The sequence below is a fragment of the Stegostoma tigrinum genome, chromosome 18, assembly GCF_030684315.1.
Source record: "Stegostoma tigrinum isolate sSteTig4 chromosome 18, sSteTig4.hap1, whole genome shotgun sequence".
NCBI classification, from domain to species: Eukaryota; Metazoa; Chordata; class Chondrichthyes; order Orectolobiformes; family Stegostomatidae; genus Stegostoma; species Stegostoma tigrinum.
In genome coordinates this window covers 53021183-53040428 of record NC_081371.1, presented here as the reverse complement: position 1 = coordinate 53040428, position 19246 = coordinate 53021183, and the positions used below count along the sequence as shown (strand labels likewise).

At 37.3% G+C, this 19246-nt stretch overlaps 1 protein-coding gene across 1 annotated transcript in view; it reads right to left on the bottom strand.

Annotated features, from left to right (window-relative positions):
• Nucleotides 1-2050: 2050 nt before the first annotated feature.
• ppm1h (protein phosphatase, Mg2+/Mn2+ dependent, 1H) overlaps nt 2051-19246 on the bottom strand; it is a 153221-nt gene continuing 136025 nt past the window's right edge. The window contains exons 8-10 of the mRNA XM_048548922.2: nt 15396-15503; nt 10071-10222; nt 2051-3556 (exon numbers count right to left, since the gene is read on the bottom strand). Of these exons, the coding sequence (XP_048404879.1) occupies nt 3409-3556; nt 10071-10222; nt 15396-15503 (408 nt within the window). The 3' untranslated portion in view covers nt 2051-3408. The remainder of the gene's footprint in view (nt 3557-10070; nt 10223-15395; nt 15504-19246) is intronic.

The window sequence follows — 19246 nt, the reverse complement described above, 5'->3', positions numbered from 1 at the left end:
TTGTTGGACAGGGAATCAAAGACTTTTATCTAGCAACGTTAAAGGAATGGCGAAAATGTTCCAAGTCAGGATGGTCCCTGACTTGAAGGTGATGAATTGCCATGTGGCCCTTATCTTTCTAGGTTGTAGAGGTCAAGGCATTGGGAGATTATAACAAACAATTTTCTTAGAGTAATAAAATGTGAGGCTGGATGAACACAGCAGGCCCAGCAGCATCTCAGGAGCACAAAAGCTGACGTTTCGGGTCTAGGCCTGAAACGTCAGTTTTTGTGCTCCTGAGATGCTGCTGGGCCTGCTGTGTTCATCCAGCCTCACATTTTATTATCTTGGATTCTCCAGCATCTGCAGTTCCCATTATCACTGATACAATTTTCTTAGAGTAGTGGATTTATGGAACGGATATTCAAGGTAATTAACAATTTGGCAATAAATCATTTTATAAAAGGGGATAAAGAAGTATTGAGGTGGGATGGGGTGGGGGGGGGGGATGATGATTGTCTTTTTGCATTGTACATCATCTTAAGTCTTTCCTTGAAGAGCAAGGTTATGATTTTATTATTCTTAGCACAGAGGGACTGGGATTGAAGGTTAGAAGGCCAAGTACAAATGTAGGTAAGATGTATTTTGGAAGATGTTCATTCATGTGCAGGTAGAACCATAGATATGACATGTCAAGGAAAGTGACCAGTCAGATGAATAACGGAGCGTGGAAGGTCAAAGAGATGTACTTAATATACATTCAATAACAACAACCCTGCACTAAAAAATGAAAAAAATGCTGTAGACAGTTTCCTAAATCATGCCTGCATGAATATTAGTAGTTGGATTACTTCCAAAACAAAGTCAACTTAGCCCTTTGCCATGGTGATCAGCCACTACATTTTGCTAACAGTTCTGACTTTTCTATATGGACTTCAAAAGGTTGAGGGCAAGAAATAAATTCAATGCTATAAAACGTCATTTGTTCATAGACTAGCAACACAACCAGAACAATTAAGCATTCAGAATAACATGGAAGTCATAGCATAGAGTTGTAGCATCACACAGCATGGAAACAGACCCTTCAATTCAACTTGTTCATGCCAACGAGACATCCTGAATAAATCTAGTCCCATTTGCCAGCATTTGGCCCAGATCCCTCTAAACCCTTCCTGTTCACATACCCATCCTGATGCCTTTTCAAAGTTGTAACTGTACCAGCCTCCGCCACTTCCTGTGACAGCTCATTCCATACACATGCCAGCTTCTGCACGAAAATGTTGCCCCTTAGGTCCCTTTTAAATCTTTCCCCTCTCACCTTAAACTTATGCCCTCTAGTTTTGACTCCCCCGCCCCAAGGAAAAGACCTTATCTATTCACCCTACCCGTGCCCTCATGATTTTATAAACTTCTAAAATGTCACTCCTCAGCCTCCAATGCTCCAGGAAAATAAGCCCCAGCCTATTCACCTTCTCCTTGTACTCAAAACCTCCAACCCTGGCAACATCCTTATAAATCTTTGCTGAACCCTTTCAAGTTTCACAACATTCTTGCTATAGCAGGGAGACCAGAAGTGCATGCAGTATTCCAAAAGTGACCTAACCAATGTCCTGTACAGCCACAACATGACCTCCCAACTCCTATATTCAATGCACATGTTTTTAAATCTTTGCAAAATCTATTAGAAAATTGTCACTTAACCTTTGGGTGACAAATTATGAATACGGCATATCATAGACTTTTAAATTGTTGGAAGATTCCAATCAATCTTGCAGAAATCTTTGAATGAAAAATGTAACAAATTGAAATTTGCACCAGTATGTTAAAGCATTCATTTTTTTTGGGGTGATGAGCCACATTGATCTAAATGCTGGGGAAAATGCATTACCTTTGTGCATTTACTATTGGCATGTGAAATTTAAAAAATATCTGTACTGACAAAATGTTTGTCTGATGCATATGTTAACCTGTTTATTACCAATCAATTCAAAATTGTTTCTGTCATGCTCCTTGTCATCAAATTTGGCATATGAAATGCTGTATGGAAATAAAGAGGCAATTTACAAAGTAGAAACATTCAGAAAGATTTACAATAAAAAATGTCTGTTGCAAGTACAATTTGTGATTAGAGAGATAACTGAATAAAGTCTTTAAACATTAAGCAAATATAATTACTGTACAGTGCAATATTACTGTCCTTTACAAATTACTTTCATGAACAGTCAAATACAACACCATATCAGTTATTTGCAACTTCAATCCAGCCTTCCCACATATTATTTTTAACACTCCAAACACAAATGAAATTTCAGAAGTGCCTGAATGTAACATTGCTTTGGAATAAAAATATATGTTCCACATTCAGAAATGAATTAAACATTAAAAAAAAACTTATAATAATTTTTCCTTGGCATCTATGAAATATTTCAGTGTAGCACGGTTCAAACTATAAATACTTCAATGAGATGAATAGCATTGGTGTAGAATACTTTTGTCTATTACACTGCTTCTGTGAGAGATTGGCTTGGGAATGGTGTGTGATTTTGGCAGCATTTGGACACTTGCCAAGCATATAATATCAATGATAGAATTAAAGAATAGAAAGATGCAACAGAACTATTTATGTTGAGTGCAGTATATGACAAACGTAACAAAGAGAAAGACTAATGAAAGCTTGCCCTATAGATAATCTTGGGCAATGTCTACTCAATAGCTAAAGAAAATTATTTTACAAAATTAATCAGCAAATTCACTTATTTTGCCTTGCAGAAGCCAGTATGTATAACAGTTGGAGGCTTGTATCATTTTTAAATGAACTGTGGCAACCAACAGATTTAATCTTCAGACAGTACCATAAAAAATCAAAACAATATTTACTACATTATTACAGCATAATTCTGCTAGAAGATTGTCATATTGATTATATGAAGAACTCTAAAACACAGCATGAAGAATTCCTCTCTTCTCCACTAGCATGACAGCACTTGCAAAATATACATCAAAATTTTCATACTTCATAAGTTATAACGCAATTACTCATTATTTAAAGACTCTACAGTTTTTCATAAATATCCTTCCTTTTTGATTTATACAGGATATATTTATTTGATTGCAAGAAAAAACAATTACATCAACTATAACAACAAAAGTAGAAGATAAAGTTTGTGAAATTTGAACTGAAAGCAAAATCTGTGAATATGCCATTTTATTAAACTCCTTTTTCATAAAACTTATTTGAATCAGTTCTGGGACTTCTGCTTCTCATTATCTGGTCACCACCAGGATAAGATTTCCTTGTGTTTTTTATTTGTAGTGAAACTGATAATCATTGCTACAAGTAACAAATCAAAGGAAATCATCCTCCCTTCAGTATCATTAAAGGGCCAGCAACAAATAACCAGTAATTCACTTGGCATAAAGCAATCATTATCATGTCAACTTGTTTCCATGCAGGAGAGGAATGATGTACATGGAGATGTCATCACCTGAGCCAAGTCTGTCATTTGATATCCTCCATCCTCGGTCCTTCAAAACACCTCTAGCTCTCATCACCAGGTCCTGGGCTGCCAGTGTGTACCTGTGAAGAAATGGTATAATCATGAAGTATGCAACTATATGAACAACTGATATTGATTCAGCACCACATTATTTACCCAGTAAGTTTAACCAATAAAAGTTGCCTGTATTCTGCAACCACCAAGTAGACCCCTCTAATTTTCTACAACTTCAGGTATCCATTAGAGTAGACTTTGACTCGTAACGCAAAATGGATAGTGGTGGCAACCCACCCTGTCTGTCCTGTTGACTTAAGTGGAAATAAATCTGGAGATGTATTAAAACAGGCTGCTGACTTGCTGTCATGTGTTTTACATTATAACTTTGCGTGACACTTACTCCCAGTATCTTTAATTGACAGTTGTTTCAATTCTTAGATATTCTCTTGGACACAATGATTTTCAATTTGTGTAAAAGATGTGTCTGTTCTGTTCAATATCTAAGTGTACAATAGTACAATTCAGGGATGTAACAATAGTTTGTTAGTAGTTTGATGACCCTTACAATTGGATCAGAATATTGTATTTTTTGCACATGCCCACCTATGTCTCTTCAGTTTTCCAAAGGCCAGCTGAAACAACAAAACCAAAACAAATTGGAGCGTGGATAGGCAATACGGGGCCGTGGGTTTTTCTGTCATTCTGTGATCATGGCTGGTTTGATCTTGATTTCACAACTCTACATTTCCATTTTTTCCTCAAAATCCTCAACTCGCCATATTGTTTGAGAATCTGTCGATCTCAGTTTAGAACATATGAAATGAGAGTCTCCACAGCTTTCTTGGGAAGAAGAGGGTCATGAATTTAAGATTCATAACCTTCAGATAAAATGCCTTCTTATCTCCGTCTGATATAGGCATTTATTCTGAAAGGATGACCCCTGTTCTACATTCTCCTATGACGGGAACACCCTTTCAGCAACTAACCTATCAAGCTTCCTCAGAGGCTTGTGTGTTTCAATAAGCTCACCTCTCTTTCTTCTAAACTTGAAAAACAACAGGAATTATTCCTGTTGTCCTGGAAAAACTTCACTCCTCAAATCAACATCACAAAAACAGATGATGTGGCCATTATTCCATTGCATTTGTGGGATTTGGCTGGCCTTTGGAAAACTGAAGAGACATAGGAGGGCATGTGCAAAAAATACAATATTCTGATCCAATTGTAAGGGTCATCAAACTACTAACAAACTATTGTTACATCCCTGAATTGTACTATTGTACACTTAGATATTGAACAAAACAGACACATCTCTTACACAAAATGAAAATATTTTCTACATTACTTCAGAAAAACTTCATTCGCTCTAAAATATAATCCCATTCATCCCACAGTTAACCTTATGAACCTTGTCTGAACCATCTCCAATGAATTCCGAAGAACGTTTTGAAAGGAATACACAGAAATATTTCCTGCTGTTGAAGGAATCGAGAACAAGGCACACCCCTAAAATGAGAATTAGAACATACCACTTAGAGGAATAAAGAAATCACCATAGAAGATGCAAAAAGCATAGAGCTCTATTCCACAAAAATCAATAGATGTTATTTCAATTTTAAATCTGAGATTAATATATTTTCCCTAACAAGTGTAGTCATTTTATAAATTAGGGGTAAACTATAGCTTTACTGTGAAGATGGTGCTGTACCCATTGTAATATGGGATTCTGATAAAATAATGGGAAAAGAAACAGGGCTTGCCTTGTTAATTTGAGAACAACTTAATGTACAGTATATAATTGTAATACTAAATTTAAAAAAGTGCTGTAAAAATTAAACTGATCTCGCAGCAGTGGTTAGAGAAACAGAATTAAGGATTCCAATCCAATTTGCCTTTTCTTCTTCTGTGCCCTGAAGAGTAGTTTTTACATTCTACTCTTGATCATTTAAAGATCTAGTTGATTTGTAGTGTAGTGGCAATAGCAGGATTTTTTTTTTTAAGAAAAGGAAGTTTTGTTTTTTAATTAAGGAACAGCTTTTCCATATTTACCAGAGTTATTATAAGGTCTGTTAGTTCTGTTCAAAGTTTATACTGAATGAATGGACATGGAAAAGTGCTGAGTTGGCATGTAAGATGCAAGGGCCATTAGGAGCAGTGGTAAGACCATTTGAAGGAATCCAAACTATGATTTGTAACACCCCTGAGGAATCCTAAATCATGAGTATTGATAAGTGCCTGAATGCATGAAAATTGCAAAGGCCACACTGGAGCTGGCCAGATTGTGAGTGCAGAGTGCTACGGGCTCATTACCTCCACTACCTTCTGTGCTGGGGAAAATTGATAGTGGGGACAGAATTGGCCTCATCCACCATTTTTACAAGTCCATAGTGTCTTCCAGACTCCATAAAATCTAATCATTCTATGCATAAAAGCTTTTAAAACATGCCTATCACAAAACGTTTACGTATCTATTGCCTAAAAAAACCTTATTAGGAGATTCTTCAGAGGCTCGCAAATGGGTACAATTTGCAGAAATGTGTCGTTCTGATTAAATTGATCTAGGGCTGTGGCATGTTCCAAAGTCAGGCCTGATTCTCTCAAGATGCTTTATAACCGGTGTTAACTCAATCTGTGCTGGAAATAATTTGAGTTTAAAATTCCTTTACCTTTTGCACTTATTTGTCCAATTTCAGACAACTTGTGCTAAAAATAAAGTGAACAACCTAGCATAAACTCCAGCACATTTTTTCAGTTGTGACATCAAGGCACCTCTTAAAATCTTACCACGGATAAAGTTATATTCTCGCTTATCACCATAAGAGAAACAGACATGATTTGCTTAATTCCCTGTTCAATTTATTTAAGGTGTTTCACATTGAGATATTTTTCCTCTCCCAGTCAAATTATTGCTGTATTCTCCAATGAGCAAATCTGATTAGAACTAATTGCACAGATATAAAAATGAATACATGTTTAAAAACAATAATTGGCACAAAGACCAGTTGAAACTTTAACCAACTCTGGAAAGTGTATTTCAATATCATTATCACTAACCATCTGCTACCTTATTTATTCTACAAATGGATCATAATTAAGTTTGTTAAGGTTAATTTTACTCACTATAATGTGATCACAGACAAACAGATTGTGATCATACACGTAATTAAAAAACCGATGGGATGAAATTAAAAATGATGAGCACATTCTCATGTGAATGAGAGGAATAGATATATATTTCCTTCAAAATATAATAGTATCCTGTACATGGAACTGCTTTCATGCTTCACAGAGTTGACACTCTTGCATTCTTCTGAAAGTACAAAGCCTTTGGGACTTGAAAGAAGAAGTCTACTCAGTGTCATCACCTTCTTAAATCTGTGCCCTGTCAATTCTTATTCTTTGAAACTGCACTCCTCTCTTATAATGGAAAGGAAGATGGTGCAATTCTAATAATCTGTTACAGCACCATGAAACCATAAAGTCATTCATGAGTTGAAAGGAACTGTGAACAAAAGGCAGAGAGCCTTCACAAAGTAAGTGCCAGTACATTGAGCTCACTTCCATTTGAATCCAATTATTATTGTATTTTGTGGGTTTTTTTAATGGAAGATTTGCTAGTCACAAATCAAAAGGTCTTAACCGCACATGATCCATTGTGTAGCTTATTCAGAGAATACCAGTTCTCTGAATTCTAATCTAAGCATTAGCATGACCTAATTTTATGAAGCTGCTGTATGTTGCATCTGTAAGTTTAGAATTAGAGGCTCTCATTTTTCATCATGTAATATATTGCTCCTAGATATTCATTGCCAGCAAGATAGAAATTGATTCATAATCAATGATTCAGAAGTTTCACACCTCATTTGAAATACTTTGAATCATGTACTGCAGTACTATACATAACTTTTAAAACAACACTGATTAACAGCGGAACCAACATAATAAAAACATAGTGAATGAAAACCAAGAGGAAAAGTAAGAGGAAAAAGGAGCACACAAAAAAGGAAGTGCACGATAGAGTTACCAGACATATCTGGACTTCAAGCGTTAAACAACAAATAGAGATTGCACAACTAAAATATTCCCTGGAATTTAGATGGTGCAGGATTGATTTAATCAACTTTGTCAAAATATTGAGGGAAATAGGTAGAAAGGTGGAAATATTTCTATTTGTTGTGAAGCCTAGGACTGATATCCAAAACAGTTAGAACTAGACCTTTAGCAGAGAATTTGGGAAACACTTCTGGTCAACAGCATGCACTCAATATATCTTTGGCAAAGACAATCCAAAACATAGGCCTGAACCCTTAGATCAGTAGAAAGCCATGCCGAACACTTGGAAGGATTCTTCAGAGGTTCCTCCACATAGCTGTCTATCTAACATTCCCAAAGAAGAGAGAGTTATGAAGTGCCAAAAGCCATGTTATTACCATTCCTACATTTGTTTCCAAATGTTTACAACTGGAGGTTTTTGTAGGCACAGATATGCTGCCCATCTCTCAAAGAATTTCTTTGAAATCCCACAATAATGTACACAGGATAAAGATCTAGCAACATTAGTCTCTATCCATTTTCTTTCACAAAACGCACAAGCAATTGTACATTGCTTGAAGGTGACAAGTGTGTAGGGGCGGTTGCTTTAATTAGAACATAGAACATAACAGCACAGTACAGGCCCTTTGAGTAACTTGTATGATAAAAATTTAAACTATTTTATGAAAATGACGTTATAAAATGGACATAGATGGACTGATGAAAATATTTACAAAGATGATAACGGAACAGGGAGATTACAGTTACTAAAAATGCCTAAACAGGCATTTTTTAAAAATATAAAAAAGCAAAGGCTATTGAGTCCTAAAAGAGGGCTTCAAGGTTATAAGAGGGTTTATAAACAAGGGTGTGATGTTTCCACTTGTGGGGACATCGGTATTAGAGGCCCTAAATACAAGGTAGTCACTGACTAATTCAACTAGAAATTGAAGAGAAACATTTCTGAGAGTGTGATTATAAAGTGGAACTCAATGAAGTGAGAACATAGATGCATTCAATCCGAAGCTAAATAAATATGAAGAAGAAAAGCAAAGGAAGTCATCAGGTCAAATTTATTTCAGGAATATGGAGCAGAAACCCTGACATAGGTTGTTTGGAGTGAATAGCATGTTTCTGTGCTGTTTGGTCTCTGTAATTGTACATATGCATATTGCTACAGTGTGAAGGGCAACAAAATAGACCACTTGTGTCCATGCTGTGGAATCTGATATTATTTCTGTGTTTTTACATTGTACTCGGGTACGAAGGAAAGTTCTCTCAACTCAATATCAAAATCAGTGATATCTGCTCCAACCAACCTCCTAAGCGCAGCTTCCCAGTGACCCACCCATGCGCACCCCCCCCCCCCCGCCAAGTAGTACCCCTAGAGGATACGAACAGATTACACCATTTCTGTCACAGTGCTGACCATAATGCAACACAGACTGACAGTTATAAATCGAACATTTTTTGTTTTGTTTCAGATGTAGAAATTGGAAAATGCAGAGGTTGGATTGTGATTATTTTCGGTCAGTGTCTCAGGCAACAACGTTGAATGCTGTCTCGGTATTGGCTTGTTTTGATACCAGATTAAGAACGGTTGAGGAATGACCAAAGTGTCCAACATCATTTGGGTTGAAACTAGAGTCATCACAAATTGTCATTCTGCAGTTCACTGAATTGATACAAATGTGGATGGGATTCTCTTTCAATAAACAACAGCTAGTATTTATATAGGACCTTTGATGTTCTAAAACATCCTAAGATTCCTCACTTTATTGTTACCAAATAAAGCCAGAGATTAAGCCACATAAAGAAATCATTAAAATCAGAAATGCACAGGAATACAAAATTGGAGTTGTACAGTTTTCTAGGGATGGAGGATTTTATAGGGAAAGGGAATGGCTTGAAAGCAAGAGTAAGTGCGTTAAAACAAGGGCCTGTCAAACCAGAAACCAATGGAGATCAGCAAGCACAGATGTGCTGGACAAATGAGACTCAATATATTTAGGATACCACTAACTAATTTCTAAATAATCTCAACTTTATGCAAGATAGAAGAATCGAGGCCAGCATGGGAATATTTGAGTAGTTGAATCCAGAAATAACAAATACATTGATGAGAGTTTCAGCAACAAATGAGCTGAGATAGAGAACCTTTAAGAGAAAACTACATAGATTCAAGACTAATAAGAGTCAGCTAGCATAGCAGTAATATAGAGAAGTGTAATTCAGGCCACAATCAGATCAGCCGTGATCCTGTCAAATTGTGGGGTAGTTCTAAGGAGCTAAATGGCCTGATCTTGATCCTAAGCTTGTATACATCTCAGACGAAAGCAAGCCATGGGATTTACTTTGGATTAAGCTAGTAAAAAGCAAGTACTGAAACAATGGGTCAAATCATCTTCTTTTCTGTTGCATTTCAATGTTGTCATGTTGACTGACAGTAGTAACTACATCAAATACATCTCCATTAAAACTCAACACTTCAGCCCATATCCACATCATGGATTAACAACTCATGGAATTAGTGGCTTTGGAAACCAAGTAACACTCCTGACTAACCTGCGTGGGTCATCGGGATCACAGTTGGACAGAAAGCTTGTTATAGCCTCAGCCACTTCTTTATTTGATAAGACATCCCATAGTCCATCAGTGGCTAGAACCAATACGTCATTTACATCATGATCGTGCTCCGAGATGTCATAAACTCGCACCTGTATGCAGATCAATCAAATTAACTTTACAAGTAAACAAAAAGATTTTTATAAAGCAGCTGAATAATTTTTAAAGTTGTGGAGTTCAAAGTTTTCCCTTACAACCCACCAAATTATTTACAAGTCATTTTAGATTTCCATGACCGTAAAGTAAAAATGACTAAACAAAAACAATTCAATCAACAAAAACATTGCAAGCACACTTTCAGTGGTAGTATATGGACACTTACTTTTCCTTTGAAATTGCAATTAGAGATGCTTTTTTTTTGGAATGCACATTACTCTTTCATTTCTGTCTCAAAATAAATGTTGTCAAGTAACACTGTGACCAGAGGTTAGGCTGTAGGCCTGAAGGGGTAACATTGAAATGCTTTGATTTAGATTCCCTCAAATTGACACAAATCAAAAACATTCTCTGGAGGTCAACAGCATTTTGCTGGATTCAATATGGAAATCAGGCAGTTAACATTCCCATGGCAACAACATGACAACCTATTTTGCCTCATCTGCACAGATCATAAACCATGCAGGGCAGGCCCATCTCTTTGCAGATATAACTCTTGATTTGAATTAGGTTGAACAGGCAAGATAGGAAATTCAAATAAATGGATCCCACAGGTGACCCAGCTCCTGTAAAAATCCTTGAGCATTAATGTGCTGCATAAGACACAGTGGCTGTAAAAGCTGCACTGAGGCATACAGAAGGCTTTCTTTTCTTATTTATAAAATTTAAAACATAGTCTTTAAATGCTTACAGCTGAAGCTCAGATCCTACCACTTTTGTGCAGCAGGATCCAAAAATTGTAGCAACATTTTACTATGTTTGCAATCAAGTAGCACAGCAAATCTATTTATTAATTAGACAAAATCATTTATGGTAAAATCTTTGTTAACTGTACAAAATTCTCTCAATGCTCCCAGTCCATTTATTTCCCTCAATTCACAGATGTCACAAGCCCAGGAATATGGGCTGTGCAGGAAATTATGTGCATTTCAAAAGATTGAAAAGAGTACTGTAAAGTCATGAACATTTCTTTAAAAACTGAGAAGCTTGAAACACATTGCTTCAAAAGACTCTAAAATAATTATGAAATGCCTTATTTCACACTGTTGTTTTAGTGAAATGTGGGTTCCAATTCCACAAACAACTGCTTTTGTTAATTTTAATACATGCATCGTGTGGACAGAAATAAAACAGTGCAAGGTTCAATCTCAAGAAGGTAAATTTCTAGTCCATCATACTTTGAACACATACTAATTTCAAGATGATCTTTCCAAGCCAGAAAGGGAAAACTAAATGGAGGATTCTTATTAAATAGTGAGGCTGCTTACTTCAATCATTTAACAATTGTACACTTTCAGTCGTGATTTTACAGCTGTGGGGTGTTCAAGGTGAGACTAGCCAGAATAGAATTACAGCATTCATTATCCTGAACATAAATTCATTGAATATTTGCTGCTTATTTACATATGTGTATAGGTTTGCATGCTATTCTGTAAATCAAATATTCAAATCAAAACTGTTTTGGTGAGAATATACTTTTTATTTGTTCATGGGATTTGGGCATCAGTGGCTGGGCCAGCAATTATTGCCCACCCCTAACTGCCCAGAATGCAGGTAAAAGTCAACCAAATTGCTATGGGTCTGGAGTTACAAGTAGGCCAGATCAGGAAAGGATGGCAGTGATTGCTTTCTTTAAAGGACATTAGTAAACTAGATGGGTTTTTACAACAATTGACCATTGGTTACATGTTTGCCCTTACCCTTAAGTCAGCTCTCTGTTCCATATATTAATTGAATTAAAATTTCACCATCTGCTATGGTGAGATAAAGTCTATGTCCCCAGAATATTAGCCTAGATGAAGTTGCTGACTTGCTCGCTGAACTGGTTTGTTTTCATTCAGACGTTTCGTCACCATGCTGGGTAATATCATCAGTGAGAGCTCTGAGTAGCTTGTGTCTCTTCTTCGTTTTGGTCCTATGTTGATTAGCCCTAATGGCCAAATGCATGAACAGATCAATGGCTTGCCCATCTCAGGACTTATTGCAGAGGTTAGAACACAGTACTCGCCCCTGCATTCAACCTAAATTGTGGATCCGGTACATGGACAACACATTTGTCATTATTAAACACAACAAACTAGAAGAGAGCCAGCACCTCATCAACAATGTATTCACCAGGATTAAATTCACGACAGAAGAAGAAAACAACAATCCTTTTCTGGATGTCAGAGTTGAAAGTATGACCAACAGGGAGTTCCAGGCTTCAGTATACAGGTAGCCAACCCATACTGACCAAATCCTCATCTTCTACAGCAACCACCACAACATCCACAAATAAAGCTGTATTAGAATACTATTTAAATGGGCCACCACTCACTGTATCACACCAGAACGACGCAGGAAACAGGAGGAGCAACTGTGCAAAATATTTGCTATGAACGGACATCTCTGCAGCTTCATCTGCAGGTGCCAATAAATAGACAACAAGGGGACATAATACACTTAACATACTGGCCACACTACCCTACATCAAGAACATGTCAGAACTAAAAATGAGACTCCTACGACCACTAGGAATCATAGTAACACACAAGCCCATAGCCACTCTATGATAAACACTCAAGGATTAAAGATGCCATTCCTACAACGTGCAGAACCAGCATAGTTTACAAAATATCATGCAACGACTGTCAAACATTACATTGGACAGACAGGAAGGAAACTATCCATCAGAATACATGAACATCAGCTAACAGCAAAATGACACAATAAACTTTCCTTAATATCAGTACACTTGGACAATGAAGGCCATCAGTTTAACTGGGACAGTGTAAACATAGTAGCCCAAGCTAATCACAGGAATTCCTAGAGGCATGGTTCTCAACCCATAATGCAATCAACAAACATATAGAATTGGATCCCATATAGGAAAAAAAAAACAGAAATGACACTATTCACCATAACGGACCAGATTGTATAAATTCCAAGCGGAGTAGAACAACATCGCTTCATCGGAGGCCTCACTGATGATGTTACCTAGAGTGGTGGCGATTGTCTGAATGAAAATTAACAAGTTTAGTGAGCAAGTCAGCAACCTCACCCACAACCTGAGCTACAAATCTTTGCCAAAACCTTAAATTAGCCTGGGGTGCTGGATTGTTAGCTTAGTTACTGTGCCATTGCATCTCCTTTAAATGAACTGCAAAAATGGATTGTAAACTATTACATTGCTAAGTAAATGCACAACCATATGAATCAACTGTGCTGTTCTTAAATTAATTTTTTTTAAAAATTGCCAAATGGTTTCCAGTGAGAACCAGAGTGAAAACAAAAAAGAAATGCCTGTATTCAAATTGCTAATAACGTGCTTGATTTATTTTGTAATTATTCCCAGGAAATTTAACATTGGTATAAACTTGATCTGAGGAACCCCAGGTATAAAAGGAGACAATTACAAATGAACAAGATAGGGAATATTTCACCCAGAAACTGGCTAGACTGTGGAGCCTGCTACTACATGTAATGGTTGAGGCAAACAGCATACATATATTTAAGGAGGAGCTTGCTAAACTCATGAGAGAGAAAGAAATAGAAGGATATAATAGATGGATAGGATGGGTTGAAGGATGGTGAGAGGAGGCTGTACAGTGCATAAACACTGCCATGGATCAGTTGGACCAGATGACCTGTGTAGTTCTAAAGCTGAGAAACACTTTACAATTACTTGCATTGAAGTGCTTTTTGCAGAATTATTAATAATTAGTTTCAAATTGGAACTTTTTTTAAAAACGTCATTTTCAGGAAAAAAAAGAGAATTAATAGAGCCTAATGGTTTCTGGGAAAATCAGCCATCTCAGACAAAAAAGTTTCAGAATTTTGGGCCAGAATCAAGCCCAATACTCCATTAGATATTGTGTACAGCTTCATTCGAAAGAAACACATAGTAAAATGGATGGCCAGCAAAGGAAGACTAGGGGAAATTGAGAGAGAAAGTGGGGAGTGGGGAATGGGAGTGACTAAAGAAGTGGATCTTAGATGCCGAAGGTACTGAATATTAGAATTGCATGTCTGTCTGTTTTGGGTGACCAACATTTTTATGCAAATTTGTATCTGGCATAGGATTTTAGTTTTGACTGTGAAAGGCCAATGATCTGATTTGATTTGACTTATTATTGTTAAATGTACCTAGGTACAGTGAAATTTTTGTGTTGTTTGCAGTACAGGCAGAACATACCATACAAAGATTATAATGGAACGGAGTGAGGAATACAAACATATGGCTGCAAAGAGGATGCACAAAAAGCAAGATCAACATCAGATTTGAAATTTGAGAGGTCCATTCAGAAGTCTAACAACAGCAGGAAAGAAGCTGTTCTTGAAGCTAATGGTATCTGTGTTTAAGCTTCTGTATCTTCTGCCTGACAAAAGAGGTTGGAAGAGATGATAACTAGAGTGGAAGGTGTCTTTGATAATGTTGGCTGCCTTTCTGAGGCAAATGGGATCAGCATACATTGTATATGCTCCAATTTGTGCCAGGCAGTTAGTGACCCTTAAGGAGCCTAGTCACTGTTGGTAGCTCATCAAAAAAAAAGGGTCAAAACTATTTTCCATTTATTTGTGCAAGGACACTTCAGAACACTTGCACTCTTCCTGATCCAACAGAAATACTGCATTCTACTGTCAGTCCTTGATATCCCCTCTTCACTTCCTCCCTGCCCTTTCAACACCTGCACCACCTCCCCAACCCTGGACATGTCCAATTGGCTAGTTTAGGATCGAAATCGCTCAAGTTGTTAGTCAGTAAATTTTGGCAAAACTCAGATTTCACAAATTATTAATTGTGAGACTCATCCATTATTGCCAACTTCACATCAATCTTGTGCAAAATTGGTAAATCCCTCATCCTCCACTCTACTCAATGTGTTTCAAAGCATCTTCATTTTCAAAGAGATCATTCTGTCTTGTTTTATTGTGATAAGGAGGATGGCTTTGTTTTTTTTTGGCAACAATGAATGGCAGGAAGGCTGGGCTCATGCAGGACTTGTCAGTAGATAGTCAGATGAATGACAACTGCCTTAGATGAACAGTAGTTAGCGGGGATTGATTAGAACAAAAGCCAGAGGGGAGCTACATGTGCCAGCTTTCGTCAGCTAAAAATAGATACATTACCTCAGGTGTACACGACAGAAAGGGCTTTATATGGATATTTGAATCGTGAACCTTCAGATCATGATCTCCAAGTCCTCGAGTGACACCTATGGTTGCCATCACACGTGCCTGTCAAATAAATTACATCATCCACATTAACAAAGAAAGACCCTGCTTCTTTTTCGACAAAGACTAAAAAATATTTTTAGTATTGATGTATTAACTGATATGCCAGTACCATATTTAACACATTACACTCCTGTAAGAGTGGAAGAGAGTGGATTGACCAGAAGTGCAGAATTTGGAGCTTAGGTTTTCAAATGGTGTATATTGCACCCCATGTCAGAATTTACTCAAATTTCCTTCATTGATTGCACAAGTTTAACAGAGAGAAATGGGGAAGACAGGGTGACTGAGGAAATCCTGATTCTTCAGGCACATGGAATACCTCCAAGTCACACACAATCCGGAGTTGGAAATACATTGCAACTCTTTTATTGTCACTGGATCAAAATTCTGAAGCTTCCTGCCTGACCACATGTTGGTACTTCCACCATATATACTGCAAATGGTTCAAAAACAGTTAACCAACACCTTCCCAAGGTCCCAATGAATGTTGGCCCTGCCAGCAATGCCTACCCCAATGAATAAATTTTTAAAATGTTGAGTTTAATCTCGACCATTCTCCAAGGCCTCCTGCTTGACAACATCAGAAGAACTAATAAAATCTTAAGAGATCGCCTTCTCTGATCAACATCCCACAGAAAGGCATGGAATGCTGAGAAAATTGATCATAATGAGTTTTCTTTAAAAAATTAACTTTACAAACTTATTTCACAAGAAACAAGAAATTGGCAACTTCTCAGAGAATTTTTATCTATACAACATATAATTGCACTGTCAGGGATGACACTCTTGGAAAACTTTGTACTCCTCACTCAACAGGAACATGGATTGGAGGCTCAGGCATAGAGGTTGTCTCTCACTTCTACACAACTGAAAGTCTTCATGACTGATTTTTATTATTCTCTGATCTACATCGCCTGGCCAATAAAACTCAACACTGGGACACTCACATTGTGGAAACATCCTTCCATGAATCCTTACACAGCACAGACATAGACACTGTGTGCTCTCTACGCTCATAATTATAGTGCAGTATATGCATTTTCCAAAGCATATTCTTCTCACCTTCAAGTTTATTATATGATACAATAGCTTGTTACGTACATAGAACAAGTCAGTTGGGAATACCAGTATAAAATGCAAGCAAGCCCTTTGAAAGCCAACAAATAATTTATTTGGAAAAAAGAGAACTAGATCAATTGCACATGCACTCAATGCTAGTTAAAGCATTGATTTTCTGAAGTGAAGTTCAACAGCTGGATGCAGGAACGAAAGCCCTACGTGTATATGGCGCTATTCATAACCTTAAGATGTCTCAAAGCACTTTACAGCCAATGAAATAGTTTTTGAAGGATGGTCACCATTAATACAGGAAACAAAAGTAGCCAAATTGAGCACAGTAAGCTTCCACAAAAAGTAGTGACAACAACCAGTCAAATTGCTTTTGTAATGTCTGTTGAGGGATAAATTTTGGCTGTGACACCAGGACAAATTCACTCTTTCCTCTTCAAAATAAACTTTCAAGACTATCCTTTGTCCCCAATGCTTCATCAAAACCATTAGTCCTGTTAATTCAACAGGTTCTGCTAATTAATGGTGAGGGTGGTCTCAACTAACTAATTACTGGCAATATTTATTCCATTTGATTTGAAATTACTTTTGGATACACTGCAAAGAGGATTCAAAACAAAAAAAACAGATTTGGACAGGAAAAGCAGCCCTGATATGGTTCCTTCCCATTTTTGGGTTAAATCAGAAAGTGGAAAAGATTAGCAAAAGGGAGCCCTGTGCCTATTTGGATGCAAAATCCCATTGGATCTTCAAGTAATTAGGCACTTAACTGGTCACAGATAGGGTCCTAATACCAGTTGAAAACCTAACTGAGAAAGTCTCTCCTGTCAAGAGCTACCAATGAGATGGTGCAGTTTTAGCACTTGCTAGTATTAACGAGGAGCTGGTGAGTGGGGATGGTGCCACGTGGAGAAGGGTCCATGCTCCTAACCAATCCCTCGGGTCATGTGCCTAGTGCAGATCAAAATGAACCACTCCCTTCTCAAACTGACATGCTGTGCACACTGGTTTACCAGTTGGGTAGGCCAACACATTTCTGTGCAGACTGGAGCACAGGCAGGAATAGGCCTATGTGTTCCTTAGTTGATCTCGTACAAGCCTGAGTAGACAGCTGGTAGGAAGGTTGAACATGGGCCTTCCCAGCCAAAACTCTTCCATACTGAAGACAGAAAGATTGCATGGTACAGATTTTCCCGTTCTTACCTAATTAACCTTCCTTTCTTACAAAAATTCACTTAATAGGATGTGGGCATTACTATAGACTAGTCACATGTAGGTCAGGCTAGGTAACGATGGCAGATTTCCTTCCCTAAAAGGCATTTGTGAACCATATGGGTTTTATGGCAACCAAGTTGTCATTATTGGATGAGTTTACTGAATTTAAATTTCACCAACCACTATTGTTGAATCCATGTCCCAGAACTAGATAATTAGTCCATGACATAACCACTACACCACCAACTCCTACTGCTTCTAGACCTGACACTTCCAGGACTAGCAGATAGTCTCTCGTGTCATCAGCAAGAAAAACAAAAAAAAAAAATCCAGGTAGTGCAACTGAATCACAGCACTGTTAATAATTAGGAGAAATGTACCCTGGATAGTTTTTTTTTAAAATCATGGCTGTGGGTTGGAGAATCACAGAATTTTCTCCAGTTCAGCTTATTATGCCCGTTCTTTGGTCAAATTAGCCATTAGTCCCACTCACCAAATTTTTTTTAAAATTAGCTTGTACTTTCTTTTCCCCTCCACTAACTTATTCATTCCTCTTTTGAAACTAAATTATTAAATAAATCTGTTGATGCTGCCTTTTCAGATGGTGCACTTCATATCACAACTTACTGCATTTAAACAAAAAATCCCTTGTGTTGCTTCAAGTTTTTTTGTCAACCACCTTAAATCGGTCCTTTTTTTAAATCCACTCACAGGATATGAGCATCTCTGGTTACTCATTGTCCAACCCTAACTGACCAGAGTGCAGTTAAGAATCAACAGTGGGTCTGGAGTCACATGTAGGCCACACCAGATAATGCTAGAAGTCCTTCCCTAAAGGAGTTAGTGAACCAGATGGGGTTTTCTGACAATCAGCAACGGTTCCATGGCCATCATTAGACCCTTAATTCCAGATCCATCACTGAATTTAAATTCCACCACTACTGTTACAGGATTTCAACCCAGATTCCCAGAACATTAGCTGAGTTTCTGGCTTAATTATCTCACAATAATACCAGTAGGTCATTACCTCCCTCTGGCTAGTGGTCCTTCTGCTCCTGTAAACAGCTTTTCCCTAATTACTTACTTCAACAACAACAAGACCAAAAGAAAGAAGAAAAAGACAAAAATAAAAACTTTTAAAAAATGAAATTGCCGTACACAGCTCACAATTGGAAATTAGCCAAATCAGCCATGAATGTTCTTGTTTGCTCAAATGTTAAACAATGAGTTTTGAAGAAACATCACTGGATCTGAAACGACCCTGCTTTCTCTCCACAGATGCTGCCAGACCTCCTGAGTTTTTCCAGCAATTTCTGATTTTTCTTTCTGATTTCCAGTATCCACAGTTTTTTTTGTTTCAACAGGATTAATCCATTGAGTACATTCTTTAATTGAAAGAAAGTCCTAGTTTGTTTCAATGCCTTGTATACATCACTGATGTTCAACTTTTGGAAATAATT